Source organism: Fusarium sambucinum, chromosome III, assembly GCF_050947815.1.
Source record: "Fusarium sambucinum isolate potato_lamoka chromosome III, whole genome shotgun sequence".
NCBI classification, from domain to species: Eukaryota; Fungi; Ascomycota; class Sordariomycetes; order Hypocreales; family Nectriaceae; genus Fusarium; species Fusarium sambucinum.
In genome coordinates this window covers 3,987,026-4,004,956 of record NC_139292.1, presented here as the reverse complement: position 1 = coordinate 4,004,956, position 17,931 = coordinate 3,987,026, and the positions used below count along the sequence as shown (strand labels likewise).

The window sequence follows — 17,931 nt, the reverse complement described above, 5'->3', positions numbered from 1 at the left end:
TAGTTGATAGATCATACGATTTTGACATATTTGGAGTACTCGGTGGATGACATGTTATTCTTGTATTAGGCAGAAGCTGCCTAATTATGTCAATAAGTATAATGGGAGCCTCGTTTCCTCTCGTCGCATTGCATTTCAAGCCACCATCTTCTTTCTACCCCACGTTGGTTGGGCGTTCAAGGCTTTGAGATGTGCGTGATTTGTAATATTTTACTCGATCATGATGAACGATGAACCCCATGACTTACAGTGGTTCTAGTTCTTGGGGGTCAGCCTCAGGGCAACATCACCTTATTTCTTTGGAGGTGGTGGCTTTGCGTCGAGGCATTTCAACACAGCCATAAATCACTCGCTAATGGTGTGCAACCTTGGTTTGGTAAAACCGAGTTTCTCTCCTTATAAGTCCATTTGGGGGCATCTTGGAGAGCCTTGGAGCCTTATGTTTAACACAGTCCTGTGACACACCCTTTGTAACCAATCTGAAAAGCTGAAGTCCTGGATCCTCCGAGGGAAGGCCCTGTACAAGGCACATCGCACATCGGACCTGCCTTTTTGCCTTATGCAAACCACCCCGTAAGGTTCCCCAGCTTGTGCGCGCTTGCCTGCAGCTATATCTTGGATTATCACTTTCTCCTTCTCTCTCCTCGATTCTATCCATCTTTGGCTCAATTACATCAAGACCAACTTGGTTTTTTTTCTCAAACAATTTAATTCATCCAAACCGTCTCTGGACTTTAAGCCCCTACTATTGAATAAATTAGACGCTCTTTCACAACCTCACAGCCAAAATGGCTTCTCTTCATCCCCAGGATGAACGTCATGAAGAGTTTATCCAATTCGTTCGTCGCGAACTCCAGCCCGGCATTGATGGCGACGGCGAAAAAGTCGAGTTCATCAGCCCTACAAAGACAGCAAAATGGTGGAAGAAAGGAGGCGAATACCGAATAACCCGCGCTATCAACCACAATATCAATGCGAGAGCGGCCACGATTGAAAAAGCCTACCTAACCATCTTTTCTATTCTCGTTTACAGCTCAAAGACGTCTTTGATAAAGGAGTTCATCTCCCATGGCTTTCAGGACCAACAGCTACCTCTGCTCGACACTGAGAGGTTTGGAAACGACCGTGCAATGGTCAAGGACATGGAGGAATTTTACGAGAACCAATGGATGTTCTGTCCCGTTGTTTTCTCGAACACTATGCCAATGGACAAGAGAACTATTCCATGTCGCCAAATTCTACCTATCAAAGACGAAAAGAGAACGACAACCAAAGCGAACCACTCCAAATCTGTCATTCGAGTTGTCACATTACATTCCGAGTGTTATGATAAAGATTGGAGTTCGTCAGTAAGTTGCCTTCACATTCTGTCTACGACTTCACTGATCCATTTTAAGCCGACTGTCGTCTTCAAAGAGTACCTCACCGGTGAAAGGGATGCTTTGCGGGACTCCTGGACCAGAGAGTACAACGCATTTGTCAAAATAGACTCCTGTGACCACATAGTCCAGTACCTCGGTTCTTTTGAGCAGAACCAGCGCTGCTTCATGGTGCTAGAGTACGCGACTGAAGGTAGCCTACTCGAATTATACAGACGAGATGAGCCCCCAGCGACGCCTGAAGAGCGCAGATACTTCTTGTACGGCATGATGGGTCTCATCAAAGCCGTCGATAAGATCCAGAACTTGGGAGGGGGGCCTAGAAATCAACGCACGGGATTGTATGTGGCGCATCCAGACCTTAAGGTCCTCGTACTAACGTTCACAGTGCCCATAGGGATATCAAACCTTCCAATATTCTTGTGTTCTCCGGGAGACAGGGTCTATATTCCGCCGGTTTCACGATGAAGCTTGCTGATTTCGACACTGCAACATCTGAACTGCCCATTGATGAGGCTTCGGTTAGTTTCCACGACAACAATGGAGATAAAACATATTGTAAGTCCTAACGTTCGCTCATTGTGATTTCTACTGACCATGCTGTCTCAGGTGCCCCTGAAGCTTCAAGAGTCTACACTTATGAGAAACAAACTATCAGACCGGTTCCTTTATCATCAGATATATGGTCTCTTGGTTGTGTCTTCGGTGAAGCTCTCGTCTGGATCGCTGGTAAGATGGCCGCCGTCGATAAAGCTGCCAGCGATCGCAGAACTGAAATCCAGACCTATTATTCGCTTCAGATCGATGCTAGCTTAGGAGACTGTTTTCACAATACTCAGACTGCACTTCACTGTGTCTTAGAGTCTCAACAAGCTGCTGTTGAAGCTCTGAATGGACCCACAAATCTTTCAGGAACCGTCTGTACTCTCGTCAAGCAGAAGATGCTTGTACCTAGTAAGGATAGACCTAACCCTAGGTCTTTATGGTACGAATTCAACAGCAAATATGAAGACTTGTTTCCATCTCTTGGCAGAGCAAACAGCGCACCCACGCGTTCACGTTCTCAGACCCTCAGCCCCGAAGTCATTAGCCCAGTATCTACGGGCAGGTCCCCAAGAGGGAGTTTTCAATTCGGCCAACGTACGGCTTCCAACCCGGGTACAGTAAGGCAGACAATCACCGACTCCAGCCACGCTCAAACAGATCTAAGCCCTCTTGGCCTTCATACCCAGGTACCATTTGGGAATGGAGCGCCAATCCAACAGGTTTCCCTTACTACACAAAATCGCGGCGAAATCCAAGAGATGCCCTGTTTCGACAAGTCCCCAAAACTATCGACAAATGGATTCGGTGCCTCACAAGACATAATATACATCCCTCCGCAGATAGGCTCCCCTGGCTATCGCCACTCTATTAACACAGATCCTATAAACAACGTATGGGATCCTCACCGACTGTATCCTAGAAGAGATCAACAAGCTCCTTCGAGTCTATACGAGACTTCAACTGTCGAAGATGTGATCTACCACCGCAATCTCAAGGTTAAGAAGCATCGCATACCTGGTTATGATCAGTTCTGTCGCCGCATGGGCCGGAGACATTTCATCTTTGTCATAGACGACTCTAATTCGATGCGAGGATTAAAAAGTGAAGTACTCAGGACGGTTGAGACTCTGATATGGCTAGTCAGGGACATCGACCTTACATGCCCGGAAATCCGCTTCACCTCGAAACCCAGCAAACGATTTCCGCAAGCAATCGCAGCAATGGCGGGTCGTTTGTACTCCATGGACAAGCTGGCCTCCCTGCTACGGCACTGGGCGAATGCGGACGTCGCCGATATCGAATGTAATATGAGATACGCCCTCGACCAAATATTCAACGATGCCAGTATCGTAGATCCCAAAAAGCCTACTAGTGTTTTGATCTTTACAAATGGGTCGTGGGAGGGTGGTCCCATTGAAGCTCGAGATGTGGAGGGATGCATCACGAATGTCATCGGTAAGATGAGAGAGAAAAACATCAGCAACACTGGTTTTACGTTCCAGTTTGTCAGCTTTGGTGATGATCAGCATGGGTTGGATCGTATGACATATCTCGACGACCATGCCCTCTTTGGGGGCAGCCCAGGAAACAGAGAGTAAGTTTATCTACATACGCTACTTGATGAAGTATCAAGCTGACGCTTTCAGTGACATTGTTGACCACAAGAGGCACACTGATCCTGTCTGGTCTATTCTTATAGGGTCAGTCAGCACGAAGAACGATGAGAGTTCGCAAGGGCCATCGACGGGGAGGCATTCGCCATGTTGATGCTTTCGAGTTTTGCTTGAGTTGGAGATTTATAGGCGCTTAGGTGTTTACGATTGGCAGGTTATCTGGATGAGCGTTAAAGCTCTGGCTTATTGTTTGGATACCCTTGGGAATGTTTGGCTTGATTCTAGTTGCAATTTGTTTGTTGATGACGACTGAACTCTACATGAATTAAGAATGGAGCTATTCTGTGAGAGCCCTAGCGCAAGGTCTTGTTTCCATTCTGGGCTGTCTTTCACCTCGGGATTGGATGAATGCCTCAGCCCAAACATTGCGTGAGCTTTGGGCAGCTTGTTACCCTAAGGCTGATTCTGATTTTATTCATGGCACGGATGTTGAAAGGGAAACTCGTAGTAAAAGCCCTATTTTGTTTTTGCATGTTCAATTACCTGGTATAACCTGGGTCAAGGAAATTGAATCTAATAATTTGTATAAAGAGGTCTGCAGACAACTACTTGTAATATTATGAGGGGAACAGTTCACCCAGTCAATGTTTCTAAATCAATTTAAAGAGATGACAATAAGGTGGGTACGGAAGTGTACGATCTTCAAAATAGATCAGTTTGTCCAAGCGGGACGACCGGGTAAACGACTGATAAAAAGACAGACTTTTTACAGACAATTACTCAAAGACTTTATACTTTCCTCAGAATAACAGCGATGTTGGAATGAGAACAAAAACGCAGCTGAAAGGGCATGCATGAATACTACTTCAGCTGTTTTTATGCAACAATAGTATATGCGAGTATAAGGGGTTACTTTAGAGTGAGACAAAGCTCACAACAGATCAGATTTGAATCAGCATCAATGATTTCATCTAAAGCTATTCAGACAATTAATAGAGCTAACTTTTGTGTTTATAGCAATTGTCAGTGACTCCAAATAAGATACCCAGCCAAGACGTTTCATCCTTGGATTTCCTGGGGGCGGGTCACTAAACCGCATATGCCCAAGCGCGAAAGCTACCCTTCAATTCCTTAGCTCCCCTCCAACTTAACGTCAACACTCGCTCATCCTTCATTATCACCCGTCATCAACCCTCCCAACCACGCATCATGGCCTCCTACATCGACACATCCCTCGCAGAGGCACAGCCCGCACCTGAACTTCTAGGGGAGGTTAAGAAGCCCAAGAAGAAAAAGGTGCTGCTCATGGGAAAATCAGGCTCCGGAAAGAGTAGTATGAGAAGTATCATCTTTAGCAATTACATTGCACGCGACACACGAAGACTGTAAGGCTTCCCCCTCTAGCCCCCGTATTCCCTTTGTAACTCGGACTAAAACTTGCTGTGCGCAGAGGCGCAACCATCGACATCGATCTTTCTCACGTTAAATTCCTCGGCAACCTTACTCTCAACCTCTGGGACTGCGGTGGCCAAGAGGCCTTTATGGAAAACTACCTCTCGCAGCAGCGCGTCCACGTCTTCTCCAACGTTGGTGTGCTCATCTACGTCTTCGACATTGAGTCCCGCGACGTCGACCGCGACCTGGCAACCTACGTGTCCATCCTATCCGCGCTGCTGCAGTACTCACCCTCCGCCAAGATCTATATCCTGATCCACAAGATGGATCTCGTGGTGCCCACCGCCCGCGAGTCCGTGTACGACGAGCGCATCCGCGTCGTGCGGCAAAAGACGTTCGAGTATGGAAACTCGGTAGGCATCGCTGCGAGTTCGATTGAGCTCACACCGTTTGCTACGTCGATTTGGGATCAGAGTTTGTACAAAGCTTGGGCGTCGATTATTCACGATCTGGTACCAAACTTGTCCGTCATCGAGCGGAATCTCGCCAACTTGGGCCTCGCCATCGAAGCGGAGGAACTCTTGCTATTCGAGCGCACGTCCTTCCTCGCCGTGTCATCGTGGACATCATCTGAAGGCCAGCGTAACCCTACCGAAGATCGATTGGAGCGCATGTCCAATATTATGAAGCACTTCAAGCAGAGCATTTCGCGATTCACAGGCACGCCGCGCAACGCCGAGCAATTTATTCGCATGGAGCACAAGGCTGGAAACAGGTTCAGCCTATTTATCCTCAAGTTTACGACAAACACCTATCTCATGGTTGTGCTTCCACCGGGAGAGGCTCGTTTTAATGCTGCTATGCTGAATTGTCAGATTGCGATTGAGCATTTCAGGTTCTTGGATGGACCTGCGATCCAACCTGCCAACGCAACAATTCCAGCTGCTACCTAAGCGTGACTATCACGAATGGTTTGTGATTTGGCGTTAGGTGTTGAGATACCACTTGGAAGTGATGGACTTAGATACGAATCAATTCATTGCACATACTTATTTTCACTTGCTTGTGGTTCTATTTATCACATCTATCAGTCAAAGCTGTCTTGGATGGACCAGTCGGGCATACCCTAAATCACGACCCAAACGCCAACCACCCGTGTACCTAAGTCCACTTGACAACAGCGGTGCCTCCCTTCTTAAACTCGGGCATCTCCCCTAGGACGAGACTGTGATCGGTGTGATCCTTGTTGGGGAATGTCGTGGAGAGCACCCATGATCTAGATCGTGTCTCTGATGAAGCGCCCTGAACAAAACCATAAACATCGCCAACAGTGTGAGTCATGTTGAATCGAGCAGGTAGGCGTGTACCGTCAGGCATCTGAATTCGAATCATTACGGTCGGTTGGGAATCATCAACGGACGGAGCGCTGGAGGACGAAGGAGCCGCGGCTGGTGCGGCGGTAGTAGCGGCGGTAGTAGAGCTAGAGCTCTCTGAAACACCAGGCACAACAGCTCCAAGTCGCTGGCCAGAACCACCGAAAGGTCTGTACTGCTTGGGCTGAGGCTGGTATGGGGTGTCGTGCTGGTGAAGCTTGACGTCGATAGGTTGATCATGCTGCACGTTCATAAGGTGAAGAGGCGCGCGACCGGATCGGATCAACGCCAGATCGGTCTGGTTAGCGGGGTCATCGAATCGTCGAAGATCTCCATCATCAATGCTGAAACCATCCTGCCAGATGTGAAGAACTCGTTCTTGAGATTCGGCAGTGGAGGCGCGGACTGGACCGAGAGGATCGGGAATGCTGCGACTCTCAACACCGTCACCACCTAGAGTCTGTCCTGTTCCTCGGAAACGACTGGGTTCGGAGGGGCCGGCTTCGTTTTCGGCCTCGGGGCGAGCAGCGTTACTGATCTGTTAGCTTATGTCATCCGCGAAGCCTTCCTCACTTACGCTCGTGCCTTGGCAAGAATGTCGCTGATGATCTTCTTTGGGCCAGCTTCTTGCTGGTGGGGGTCTTGAACAGCCAGTCCAGACTTCTCACCACCCGCAAAGAGATTTCCTCGTCCATCATCGTCTTCGGGGTCGGAATCATCATCGTCATCGTCTCCGTGGTCATGCTGGTGGGATGAGCTACCGATAGATCCTAGAGTAGCAATTCCTGTCTTTCTCTGTTGCGACGGGGCGCTCTTTCGTGTTGCTTGGCTGCTACCACGGGCAGCCTCTGGGGCAGGTCGACCGTCGAGGGTTCGAGGGCCCGTGTAGTTGTCTGGAGCGGGAGCGGGAGCGGGAGCTGTTGATGTGTCGCGGTTATCCTCTTCGGCGTCGCGGAACCAGGCGTTACTGGCTTCGGCGAGATCCCAGTTATGGGACTCAAGATATTGTCTGGCCTGGAAGGCATTAGTCGTGATTTGGCATACACTTTGTTTAAACAAACTTCTTCAGGGCTTGCGCCGCTCAGGCCTGCGAATTCGACGATCTGACCTTCATGGTCTGCCATGTTGATGTAATAAGGCGGGGTAATTGGATTGAGTATGTGTAGTTGTTTCCGATGCGATATGGAGGTTGAAGATGGTCCGACGAGATTGAATGAATTGACTGAAAGCAATAATGAAAGTAAATCTCAAAGGGTGATGTTTTTGATGAAAGCAAAAGCAGGCAGGCAGCTTGCTCGTCACCAGCTACCTACACAAGGCACAAGCTCTAGGTTGGTGGCGGTGGGCTCCAGCACCCCACCTTCCTTGCTGTGACACAAGTGATCCACCCACCACCTTCCTCACCCCGGTTCTGCAGACTTACGTAAGGATCTGGGGAACAGTTCAGGCCGAGATCGTCAACAACCTCTTCCAAAGTCGACTACGCCCTCGACCTCGACACCACAGCTACCTAGGTCTACTTCGAACAAACGTCACTTCTTGACTCCGCCATGGCCGACGAACACAACCATCTCGCCGAGTCCGGCGTCACAATGCACTCCGATATCGAATTGTACTCTGCAGGCGATGATCTATCGTCACCTCCCTCATCAAACTCCCCAGTCATCCTCTACAAGCCTCCTACTGTGTGGTCTTTGATGCGTGGGACTGCTATCAACTTGTTGCTGCCATTTATCAACGGTATGATGCTTGGTTTCGGAGAGCTATTTGCTCATGAGGCAGCCTTCAGGCTAGGTTGGGGCGGCACCAAGGTATGATGCCCTAATTTACATCTCAAACCTATCTTAATACTGACAATATTAGGTCTTTCCTTTTTCACGAAGAAGAGCGCACCCCATCGGACCTGGTATCGAACTTCGAGAAAATTACTGCACTCCTCGACCTTCGCTGGACGATATTGCAAGCCTGGAGTAAAGAAGTGCCAGGAGAGCTTTATATGTCTCGAGGAGATTATTGTTACATCTCACGCCCACCACTGAATCATACATGAAAGAGCTAGGAAGGATGAATATCATGTCAAATAATTTGAGACTACATTATAGGTAGACAGGAACATGGACTGTGGCGTTTTGCCGCAGACGTGGTACAAATGTAAATATCTCGCACTTAAATACAGCAATTCCAATTGCGATACCAACTTCAAATTTATTCCAGTTGACTCTAGGCGCTGCTGTCGAATCGTCACTGGTCGAGTGCCCATGACAAGCTCATCCGGAGATCATCGGCGACGGACTATCGCGAACCCGATATTTACCCGCCGGTGCCGGAAACCCTCCAAAAAAAATCCCAGAAACATCATCGGGCGCAGCTCATCTATTCGATCATTCCACTCTAAACGCCGCCGCAATGCTTCCTAGCCGAGGAATTGTGCGCTCTCTGCCTTCGGGCGCTCTCCAGAGACCACTCTGCGGTCAATATGTATGTTGCGTATACAGTCGCTCAACAATGGCTCAGCCACTGACATGTATAGACCTCAAGAACCCTAGGCCGAAAAATTGGAGATGCTAGACAATTTGGTACAGCGCTGAAGAGCGCTCGCACACCCCTTACGGCTGGAACAAGAGTTGGAGCCAAGAATTTTGCGGCACCAATTGTCCTTGGAGGCGTTTCTTCCTCAAGGAACCTTTCCGTCTGGGGGTACAGACTTTGGGGAAAGAAGAAGACAGAAGAGCCCGTTGCTGAAGCCGTCACAACAACACCCGAGGCTCCCACTCCCCCCGAGACTATCGATCCTACGCCCGCCGTAAACGATGCTCCCGTTCTCCAAGCCGAGCCTGTCGCCCAGGCTGTTGAGCCCTCATCCATCACACCCACCGAGTTCGATCTCGAATCAATTGCCGACCTTGCCAACCCCGCCATCCTCAATATGGAAGAGAAGATTGGCTTCCTGAAAGAAATTGGACTTGATTACGGCTGGGGTCCTACATCGGTCATGCAATGGGTTCTCGAGCACGTTCATATTTACACTGGTCTGGGTTGGGGCGGTACTATTGTCGCAACAGCTATCCTGCTGCGTCTCGTCATGTTCTACCCCCAAGTCCGTGCTGTTAAGTTCAGTGCCGCCTTGAACGAGTCAAAGAAGGATCCCCGCTTCCAGGAGGCCATCGACCTCATGAAGAAGGGTTACCAGACCAAGAACAACGAGATGACTCAGAAGGGACAGTTCCTCAACAAGATGGTTCGTGAAACTCACGGCGCATCAATGACAGGCATGTTCTGGCCTTTCCTCCAGATTCCTTTCAGTTTCGGTTTGTTCCGAATCCTTAACGGCATGACACACATTCCTGTGCCCGCGTTGGAAAATTCAGGTTTCCTCTGGTTCACTGATCTCACCGTCGCTGATCCCTTTTACTGTCTTCCTGCCCTTGGTACCGCTTTCTTGGTCTCTTCCATTGTGGTAAGTTCCGCAACATCCACTCGAACCCGACCCTTCTGACATATCTAGATCAATGGCAAGTACCAACCTGCCGCTCAAAGGGCCACTACCAAGAAGCTCATGTGGGTGATGGGTGGTGTCACTTTCGCTTTCACAACCTACCTCGCTGCCGGTGTCAACCTGATGATGACCACTACCGGTGCAGCCGCCCTCGTCACCACCACCCTTCTTAACACCCCATCTATCCGTAACGCACTCGGCCTCCCTGTTCAAAAGGTAGAGGAGCCAGCCTACAAGCCTCCCCGCGCCACCAAGGCCAAGGGCATCGAGGGTCTCCGCGAGCGCCTGTCAGACAACCTCAGCGAGATGCAAAAAAGCGTATCAGATTCTATGGGAAACGTTACCAATCAATATTCCGGGACCGCCGAGGACCGCGCCGAGCAGGCTCGCAAGAACCAGATCCGCAAGCTTGAAGATATGCGCCGGAAGCTTGAGCGCGATGAGTTTGAGAAGAAGTACAAGCGATAAAGCAAGCCAGTGTACCAAATAAGTGTAAACATAGTGAAGAAGACCTGAACACTGTTCCTGTTGGATCAGGATTGTATAATATTAGCATTGGAAGGTAGCGAATGATATACCACGAGATACAAGGAGCTCTTGGATGGCTGACAAGCGCTGGAAAAGAAAAGGTATCAGCATGTATTCATCAATGAAACAACACCATCCCAATTGAACGAATATGACAGAATATGTGTGAAGCATTACGCGTCAACGCATTTAACGACTTGTGTCTCAATTATAAACTAGGCAGACTGCCAAGGTCCTTTTCCCGCCCGCAGCTCTTTTGCCTTTGTAATAAAACCCCCCCACCATAGTTCCTTTGCCTTGACGGCAATCGTCTGGTAATTGATAATGGATAATTTAGAAAAAATGCTGATGCCTTCGAAGAGCGAAAACCTGAAGCACATCCCCTTCACTCCCCTGTCGCGCGCTACCCTCCTCTATAACCCAGGTGTGCCATTGCGTTCCGTCATATTTATTCAGTAATACATGTTAGAAGGGAAGGCATGTGAAGCCTTAAAAAACGGTGCCATCGCTCTCGATGAGGATCGGTGGCTCCTTGGTGTTGGGTCTGTTGATCTCGGCAATCTCGCGGCCACCCTAGTTCGCGTTAGTGCAATTCTTAATCTGAGACAAGGGATGACTTACCCTCCAGCTGCCAGCCTCTAGCACCTGCGCCAGAGTCAACTCGTTTCCGCCCAACTCTGGCTTGAGAGTTTTGTTGACCTCTTCACAAAGCATGTCGAGGAAGCCGACTGTGACACCTCTCCACTCGACAATAACATCATCACCAGGCTCAAACATGGGTGCTACCTCGACACCCTTGGCACCTGTCCGTTGCACCCACTCGTTGTAGTTCTGTAGACCCCTCTCTAGATCATCCTTCTTGACGTTTAAGACACCCATATCGACGAATAACCCACCGTTACGGTACTCGGGTAGACCAGTGAGCAGTTCGGTTCCGGCAAAATGCATCTTGAGGAGCTGCTGCATGGGTTGCATAAGCGAGTAGGTGAGCCACTGCGTGAGCTTGTGGAATGGTAGGATGGACTCCCAGGCAGCGGCGTTGGAGCTGTTGGGGAAAGCGGAAACCTTGGGGGATGCGCCAGGCTGAGGCATGGCCTGGCAAGGCCAAGCGTCGCCGAGCGAAACGCCGTTAATAGCTGTTCGATTTGCGGGCCAAATAGGGGCAAGGCCAGTCATCAATACGTTCCACAGGACGGGCAGGGGAACAATGAGCATGGACGATGCCTGTGTTGAGGGGTGGCCGAGAAGGTGGTCTTTGAAAGATTAGCATAGCAAAGACTGGCAGGCATTTGGCGCAACTTACCGATCAAGCATCCAGGGCGACCTTCGAAACCCCAGAAATCGTCCTTGGCGGCCAAAGCTTCACCAAGGCGGATCAGCATGTCAGTGCGACCTTGAATACCGGCCATCTCGTTGCCAGGTTTCGATTGAAGGCCAGCGGCGAGCTTCTCCACGGTAAGGGTTTTGAGGCCATCCTTATCTACTTGAAATTTGTTGTTGGGGTTTCCAGAGAATAGACCCTAGCAAATTAGCCTTGAAAGTTCTGTCGCGAAAAGAACTACTCACACTCTTGAACATTTCCAAGCTGGCAACTGCAATACCCTCTGATCTTCTGTACACGCGACCATTCTCACTGCTCTTGTAGGTCCAGCAAGTTCCAGCGCCAGCATCCAGAAGTACACTGACGAGGAAAAGATCGATTAGACGTCGGCAGCGCTCTGTGTTATCAACGTTGCTAGGCCAGGTGGAAAGAAGCTGTGCGATACGATCCCGACCACCAACGGCAAAGTGCTGGTATCTACCGTGGGTAGGAATGCTGAAATAAGGAGCGTCGTAATCTCGCTGCATTTTGTTAATCTATTGCTACTACAATGGCGCTTTCTTGCGCTTCATTTCAATCGTACCTTGATAATTCCAGTAACAAAAGTAACCACGTCGGGAAACTTGCTCATATCCACATCAAAATGCTTCAAGTCGTTGCGCAGAGCCTTGTCAGTGACAATCTTGCTTCGCTCTCTCACAGCTCCAAGACTTCGCAGATAACCGGCAGGGTCGAGCTGAGGGTCCGGAGGTCGAGGGAGATCGATCTTTGGTAGTTTGACTGGAGACATTGGGCCATTTGTGCTGGTGGCAGAAGTTCGATTCATGGGGTTGCGGTTGGCGCCAGGGGCAGGGGATCTCAAGCTTGACGAGTGCGAGTTCACGCTCACATTAGATTGAGAAGTATTGATGGCCTGATCGGCCTTTGGCGTCTTGTCTTTGCGGGAAAACAAGCCCATTTTGACAGGCTTTTCGAGGAAAACGGTTATGCAGTTGTTGTACAGATACGCCAAAGGTCAAACGTTTGTTGTAGAATCTGATCTGGGCTGATTGAAAGACCAGATGAGAAAGTATAGGCTTCGGGGAGGTGGGGCCTCTAAGCACAGGATGGACTGGAGGGGGAGGGTCCGTGGGCGCGCGAGCAAACGGAAGAGTGTGATAGAGGGACGAGCGTCGTGCGTCGTGGGTTGGGTGTCGAGGGTCGGAACGAAGCGAGAAATGATTCGATGGCGCAGAATGCGCTGCGCAGGCGTTGACCTCGTGTGTTTGATGCAAGGGAGAACAGTAGCTGAGATGTGACAGGTCTTGCCAGTGCCTGTGATATGAGCCTCTGAAGAAGCAAATTAACAAACAACAAAACAGAGAAAGTAGACGAGAAGGAAGGGGATGGGGGTATGAAGACGGGGCGCGGCGCTTTTGAGGAACACAAGAGTCAAACTAACAAGCCAACTCGATTGAACTGAACTGACTGATTGACCAGGGAGGCCTAGGCATCTCGGAACAGATGAACAGACCAGAAGGCAGTGAAGCGTATGTATCCACAACCATACCAAGACCCTACCCTTACAGGTTGACGAGAGAAAAAAAAAGAGGCGCCAGGGGGTAGACCCTCGACTCCTCTGCGGGGGTTCGGGGCTTTGAAGGCTTGGAGCTAGACCCAACAGCGGCTCAGGCAGAGGACAGCCTGCGAGAGTTGGAGGCGCCCGAGCGTCGTTCGGGGCCCCTGAGTCCGTCGGCGATCGCGCCCAGGAAATCAGGGATCCGCAGGGATGGTCAAGCGCTGGACTGGACTGGCAGACTGGCTCACTGGTACGCTTTGGCGGTTTATTTGGCGGTTGCTGGCCGCTCGTTGGATTTTGACGGTTGCTGAGCCTGTCTAGCTTGCTCATGAGTCAAAGGGTTTTTATGGCGTATCTGTGGTTGCTTGGCTTCGCAGCAGTTTCTTTGGTATGATGTTCCCGGAACCACAATTCCGTTCAAGACTCTTTGTTTTCAAGTCAGACCGGGATAAGTTATGAACGGTTTATTCATCACCCAAGGGTCACGAATTCTTATTCTCGGCAGAGGTCTAAAGTAGTGCAATGGCGTTTCTGGAGGACAGGGTTCCTTTCAGGGTGGTTTCGCGAATAGTAACATTGATGCTGGCAGCCTTGTTGAATAGCCAAAATCAGCGACGCAGACTATTGGAGCCGGCTCGTAGTGATTGACGGCAAGTGTCGATACGGAAATGAGATGGCTGCAACGAGTCATGAAAGGTTCGTGACAGCCTGCTAGTATAGCTCTTGGTACATTGCACGCAAAGAGACGGAGATGTTAGTGAGCGACGGACCAGTCAAGTGCCAGCACTAACACGACCGACCTCGCAGCTGGAAACTGCTTTCCCAAAGAGAACAAGCGTATCGGAAGCACAGCAGAAACGAAATAATATTGTTCGAGTCGAATTCTGGCACAATATTGACCACCAGCGAAGATAGAGGATCGACAAGAAGCGAGGCAATACGTTTGCAAGTGCCGATAGCTGTCATCACAGACGAGACATTCTGGAATGCATGCCCAACAAGGTAGGTCGCTCGTAATACCGCAAACTCCACAATCAATCAATATCAATCAGCCTTCTCGTCCGAGCAGGCAGCCAAGGTGTCAATGACGGTCTTTTTCGAGACTAAATTAAGATAAGGACGCCAATCAGTCAAGATGTCAGGCGAAAAGAGGAAAGTGGTCCTTGGAGAGAAAAAGAAAAGAATGCAACGATAGGGGAAAGTCGCCAAGCATAGTAAATTTTGGATATCGAATGTTGGAGGAGAGAAAAAGTGAAAAAAAAACTGTCGACAATTAATCGAGCAGGTGAACTTGCAAGTGTCGTTACAGGTGAAAATGTTGGTGTTGAGGAAGTAGCCACACAATAACCTTCCTGCCCTCATCTGGCGCATTTACCTTTTTATTGAAAGCAGCACAATGAATACGACATGCAGCAAGCATATCAATGTTTGCACCTTTCATCTAACAACAACCCCAACAAACAACCATACAAGACAATTTGCTTCTTCTCACACTCGCCTAGGTAGGTATTGTAATCTCCACTCGTACTGGCACGGGAACGGAAGGAATAGCACGTGGCAATCAGAGACACGGCGGCCCGTACATACAGAAGCTTGAATAAATAAGACATGAAAATATGCATATATTTATGGTGTTTTCATCTCTTGTGCCATGAAAGAAGTACACAGCAATAGGCATCCATCTCGATCAGATGGCAGATTGTGTGCGGTAAGAGCTTCAAATCAGACAATGACTCGTGCAATGCACTGATACTGCGGCAGTCACAATCCCATCAGCACACTTCCATTATCTGAACTGCTATCAATGTTATGTCCAGATTTCCGAGTCAGCCTCATGCCACCCACAAAATCTTTGTTGTCGCTTTTTAGGCTGTCGAGCCCTGCAATGCCATGCAGGTTGACGGGGTACAATGATACCTCACTGTCACATTGAACCCTGGTATTTCATTATGGTGGCCCGGGGTTACATCCTTGCCTCGAGGGAATATTCAGGAACGAGATTTGTGCATATTTATTCCTCATTCGTGCTGTATATTTCTTCAGCTCTTCAAAAAGCCACTGCGAAAAGAAGCTCGACAGGAAAACGGCACTGACTCGAGCGTCATCATAAACAGCCTTCTGGATGGCCCACTACAGTAGCTCTTGTCGATCCCGTCGTTGCATTCTCCAGGGATCTTTGTGCAGATTCCGGTTGGTGATCTGCCAAGCATGGGCCATGTGAGTGACAACCGAAGGTCATTATTCGCTCCGTCCAACTAACACAAATAGCTTACGGTCGGCCTGCCTCTTTCGCCCTATCATGGATTGTCCCAAAGGAACACCGGAGCGAGCTAGCTAACCCGAGCAGGGAGATAATTTACTTGGTAAATCACCCGAGACTAATCACCAAGTCAGGGGTAAAGCTCAGGTTCGTCTGTCCACTTCCTCCGGATGCTGGTAACGGCTTCTCTTCCATCAAGCTTCTGCTGTCCCATCAAGAGCCTAGCAGACATTGGCTGTCTAACTAGCATGTATCTACAATAGCGCTCCTATTAAGTGTCTGTGCGAGTAAATTCTAATGTTGTGCATCGTCAAGTCACGCCTCACCCGTACGCACGAGCGTGGCTCAATGACGTTACAAGCTCCCAACGGCAATAACAGTATGGTTCTCCTCATACCATTACACGACATTGTACATCCACCAAGATGCTAATCTTCATACGAGCTCAAGCTCAGCATCACCGATCTCATCGTCGCCCACTTACGAGTCCGTATCCCTATTTACTCAAAGCGAAGCAAAAGAACCTTTCCTGGTGTCAACGGAACAATACTGTAGACGCTCGGTACCAAAAACGGCTCCAACCCTTGATTTCATCGGCCCGGATCGTCTTCCCCCGGCGGAACCAAGCCGTTTTGGGGCTTCACCGGGTCTTAATCACAGCCTTTTCCAACTGCCTGACCCCTGTCTTTGTTCCTGGCTAAGCGGAACCTACATGAGGAGACTCTAGGCGATTGGTACCGACAACAAGATTAGGGGATGCACTGCAGCATAGAAGCCCGGGAGAAGGTTGGGTGTGGTGATGACAAACAAAATGCCGTCTTCTTTACATTCCATACCAATGACTATTTTGGACGATCCAAACTACTCGACGTTGAAAGGATAATTCGTCAATTGGTTTTGAGTTCTTCTAGGCCATGCAAGTGAACGGTCTTGGTCTTGGTGCTGCACTCAATCTTGCATATCCATTCCGCGCCATTTTGATCATCTTTACTAACTAGTTCGGACCAGCGGGTTGAACTTGGCCGAAATCCCCAAACTCCAAGATTATCAATGTCGCATGTAGTATTTGCGTTGTTTTTATCCTCTCACAATTCATTTACCAGTTTTCCCGGATCCCATATTTCCCAATAAAAACCCCCCTGTCGCCGGCTTGCTTCCCCGACCATGCACTCATTCGTTCAATTCGTTCTTTTTAACATTACTTTCTCGCTAGACACGTACAAGCACTTTGATCCCACATGGCAACCTTACCCTACTTTGTACTCTCGTTCAGCCTGGCATGCTATTTGGTACCCATTCGTGGCGTCGGGCTTTCTCCATTAGGTTCGACTAGGCTTGACCTAGATACAAATTCGATCTCGCGCCGTGCCTCAGACTATCCAATCTTGCGTAGCATGACTCTTGCGCCCTTTGATCATTAGCTACAAGATATTACGAGTCTACTTTGTCTCGCTTGAATCTGGCATGGGCTATTGAGGGTGTCGTAGTTGAATCAGACATTCAAGACACAAGGCAAGACATGACTGCAAGTTGACACGCAATATCACTTTCTCGATCATTTCAATCCCCTGTCCAATCCCACGTTTTCCACATTTTGGGGACCTCGGTGCCGCAAGAGCGCATGCCCTTGCTATCTGACTACTACATACACCCACCCTTGTCGTCATGTCCATTCCACATGCCTCATGGAAATTTCGTCCGAAATGATGATGCCATGTCTTTTATTCACGCCGTACTGTCTCCGTGGGTTTCAACGATTTCTTGCGTATGTCCAGGGCATAGACAAAGCATGGGTTTGTTTGTTCCTCGGAACGTTTCAGCCATGGCCAGAAACAGGCCTTCCCTCCGATGATCCATCGCTGCGTTGCATTGTGACCAGAGAGCCGGTAACCTAAGCTGTTCTGGTCTGATCAATTAAACTTTTCGCTTGGGTTTCAAAATACGAATTGTCAACATTTCACTCACTGTTCCTAACCTAGAGAGGGTGCTAATGTCTTTCTAGAAAAAAGGCTGAGACAGGAGAGCAATGGTGGCTTGACTCGTTGGTTCCTGAAGATGATGAATTTTAATTACATGCATTTAGTAGAAACTGCCTATTCATGCACTGGCTTGTCTCTGGGGTAGAGGCTGGGGCTGAAACAGACGTTTCTTGTGGCTACGATGGTTACGATAACGTTTAGCTTGGACGAAAAGATGAGGCAAGAACGTGCATACACCTGTTGTTTGCCATAACGGTTTGAGGCTTTCAATGTTGAGAGTTGGTATCGGATATTTGAGTTTAAGACTGAAACAGGACACACGAGTCGCTGAGGAACAGTGAAGCTGACAAATAAAGTTGTTGGTCGTCATGACTGGCCTAAAACTGAACATGTATCTGAATGACGCATGTTGGTTTCTACTATGTGTCGCAGTCATGATGGAGTGGAACTTGGAGGTTCGGGTTCATATTCCTTTCTTCTCTA

The 17,931-nt window shown here is 49.1% G+C and overlaps 6 protein-coding genes across 6 annotated transcripts; 4 read left to right on the top strand and 2 right to left on the bottom strand.

Moving 5' to 3' along the window:
- Positions 1 to 788: 788 nt before the first annotated feature.
- FSST1_011502 (kinase-like domain-containing protein) lies at positions 789 to 3,692 on the top strand (the record flags this gene model as incomplete). Its single annotated transcript, XM_083234641.1, has 5 exons — positions 789 to 1,349; positions 1,398 to 1,720; positions 1,768 to 1,937; positions 1,989 to 3,519; positions 3,572 to 3,692. The coding sequence occupies 5 exons, from the start codon at positions 789 to 791 to the stop codon at positions 3,690 to 3,692; spliced, it is 2,706 nt and encodes a 901-aa protein (XP_083081198.1).
- A 1,055-nt stretch (positions 3,693 to 4,747) lies between these two features.
- Positions 4,748 to 5,886, top strand: FSST1_011501 (Rag GTPase GTR1; the record flags this gene model as incomplete). The annotated part of the gene is made up of 2 exons (XM_083234640.1): positions 4,748 to 4,923; positions 4,989 to 5,886. 2 exons carry the CDS (start codon positions 4,748 to 4,750, stop codon positions 5,884 to 5,886), a joined length of 1,074 nt encoding a protein of 357 aa, XP_083081197.1.
- A 208-nt stretch (positions 5,887 to 6,094) lies between these two features.
- Positions 6,095 to 7,430, bottom strand: FSST1_011500 (protein phosphatase regulator SHP1; the record flags this gene model as incomplete). The annotated part of the gene is made up of 3 exons (XM_083234639.1): positions 6,095 to 6,839; positions 6,884 to 7,320; positions 7,368 to 7,430. The coding sequence occupies 3 exons, from the start codon at positions 7,428 to 7,430 to the stop codon at positions 6,095 to 6,097; spliced, it is 1,245 nt and encodes a 414-aa protein (XP_083081196.1).
- A 426-nt stretch (positions 7,431 to 7,856) lies between these two features.
- Positions 7,857 to 8,280, top strand: FSST1_011499 (outer membrane protein TOM13-domain-containing protein; the record flags this gene model as incomplete). The annotated part of the gene is made up of 2 exons (XM_083234638.1): positions 7,857 to 8,117; positions 8,170 to 8,280. 2 exons carry the CDS (start codon positions 7,857 to 7,859, stop codon positions 8,278 to 8,280), a joined length of 372 nt encoding a protein of 123 aa, XP_083081195.1.
- A 432-nt stretch (positions 8,281 to 8,712) lies between these two features.
- FSST1_011498 (membrane insertase OXA1) lies at positions 8,713 to 10,270 on the top strand (the record flags this gene model as incomplete). The annotated part of the gene is made up of 3 exons (XM_083234637.1): positions 8,713 to 8,784; positions 8,837 to 9,763; positions 9,812 to 10,270. 3 exons carry the CDS (start codon positions 8,713 to 8,715, stop codon positions 10,268 to 10,270), a joined length of 1,458 nt encoding a protein of 485 aa, XP_083081194.1.
- Positions 10,271 to 10,819: 549 nt separating this feature from the next.
- Positions 10,820 to 12,609, bottom strand: FSST1_011497 (URC4/urg3 family protein; the record flags this gene model as incomplete). Its single annotated transcript, XM_083234636.1, has 5 exons — positions 10,820 to 10,903; positions 10,952 to 11,583; positions 11,634 to 11,850; positions 11,897 to 12,172; positions 12,235 to 12,609. The coding sequence occupies 5 exons, from the start codon at positions 12,607 to 12,609 to the stop codon at positions 10,820 to 10,822; spliced, it is 1,584 nt and encodes a 527-aa protein (XP_083081193.1).
- Between the last annotated feature and the right edge of the window lie 5,322 nt (positions 12,610 to 17,931).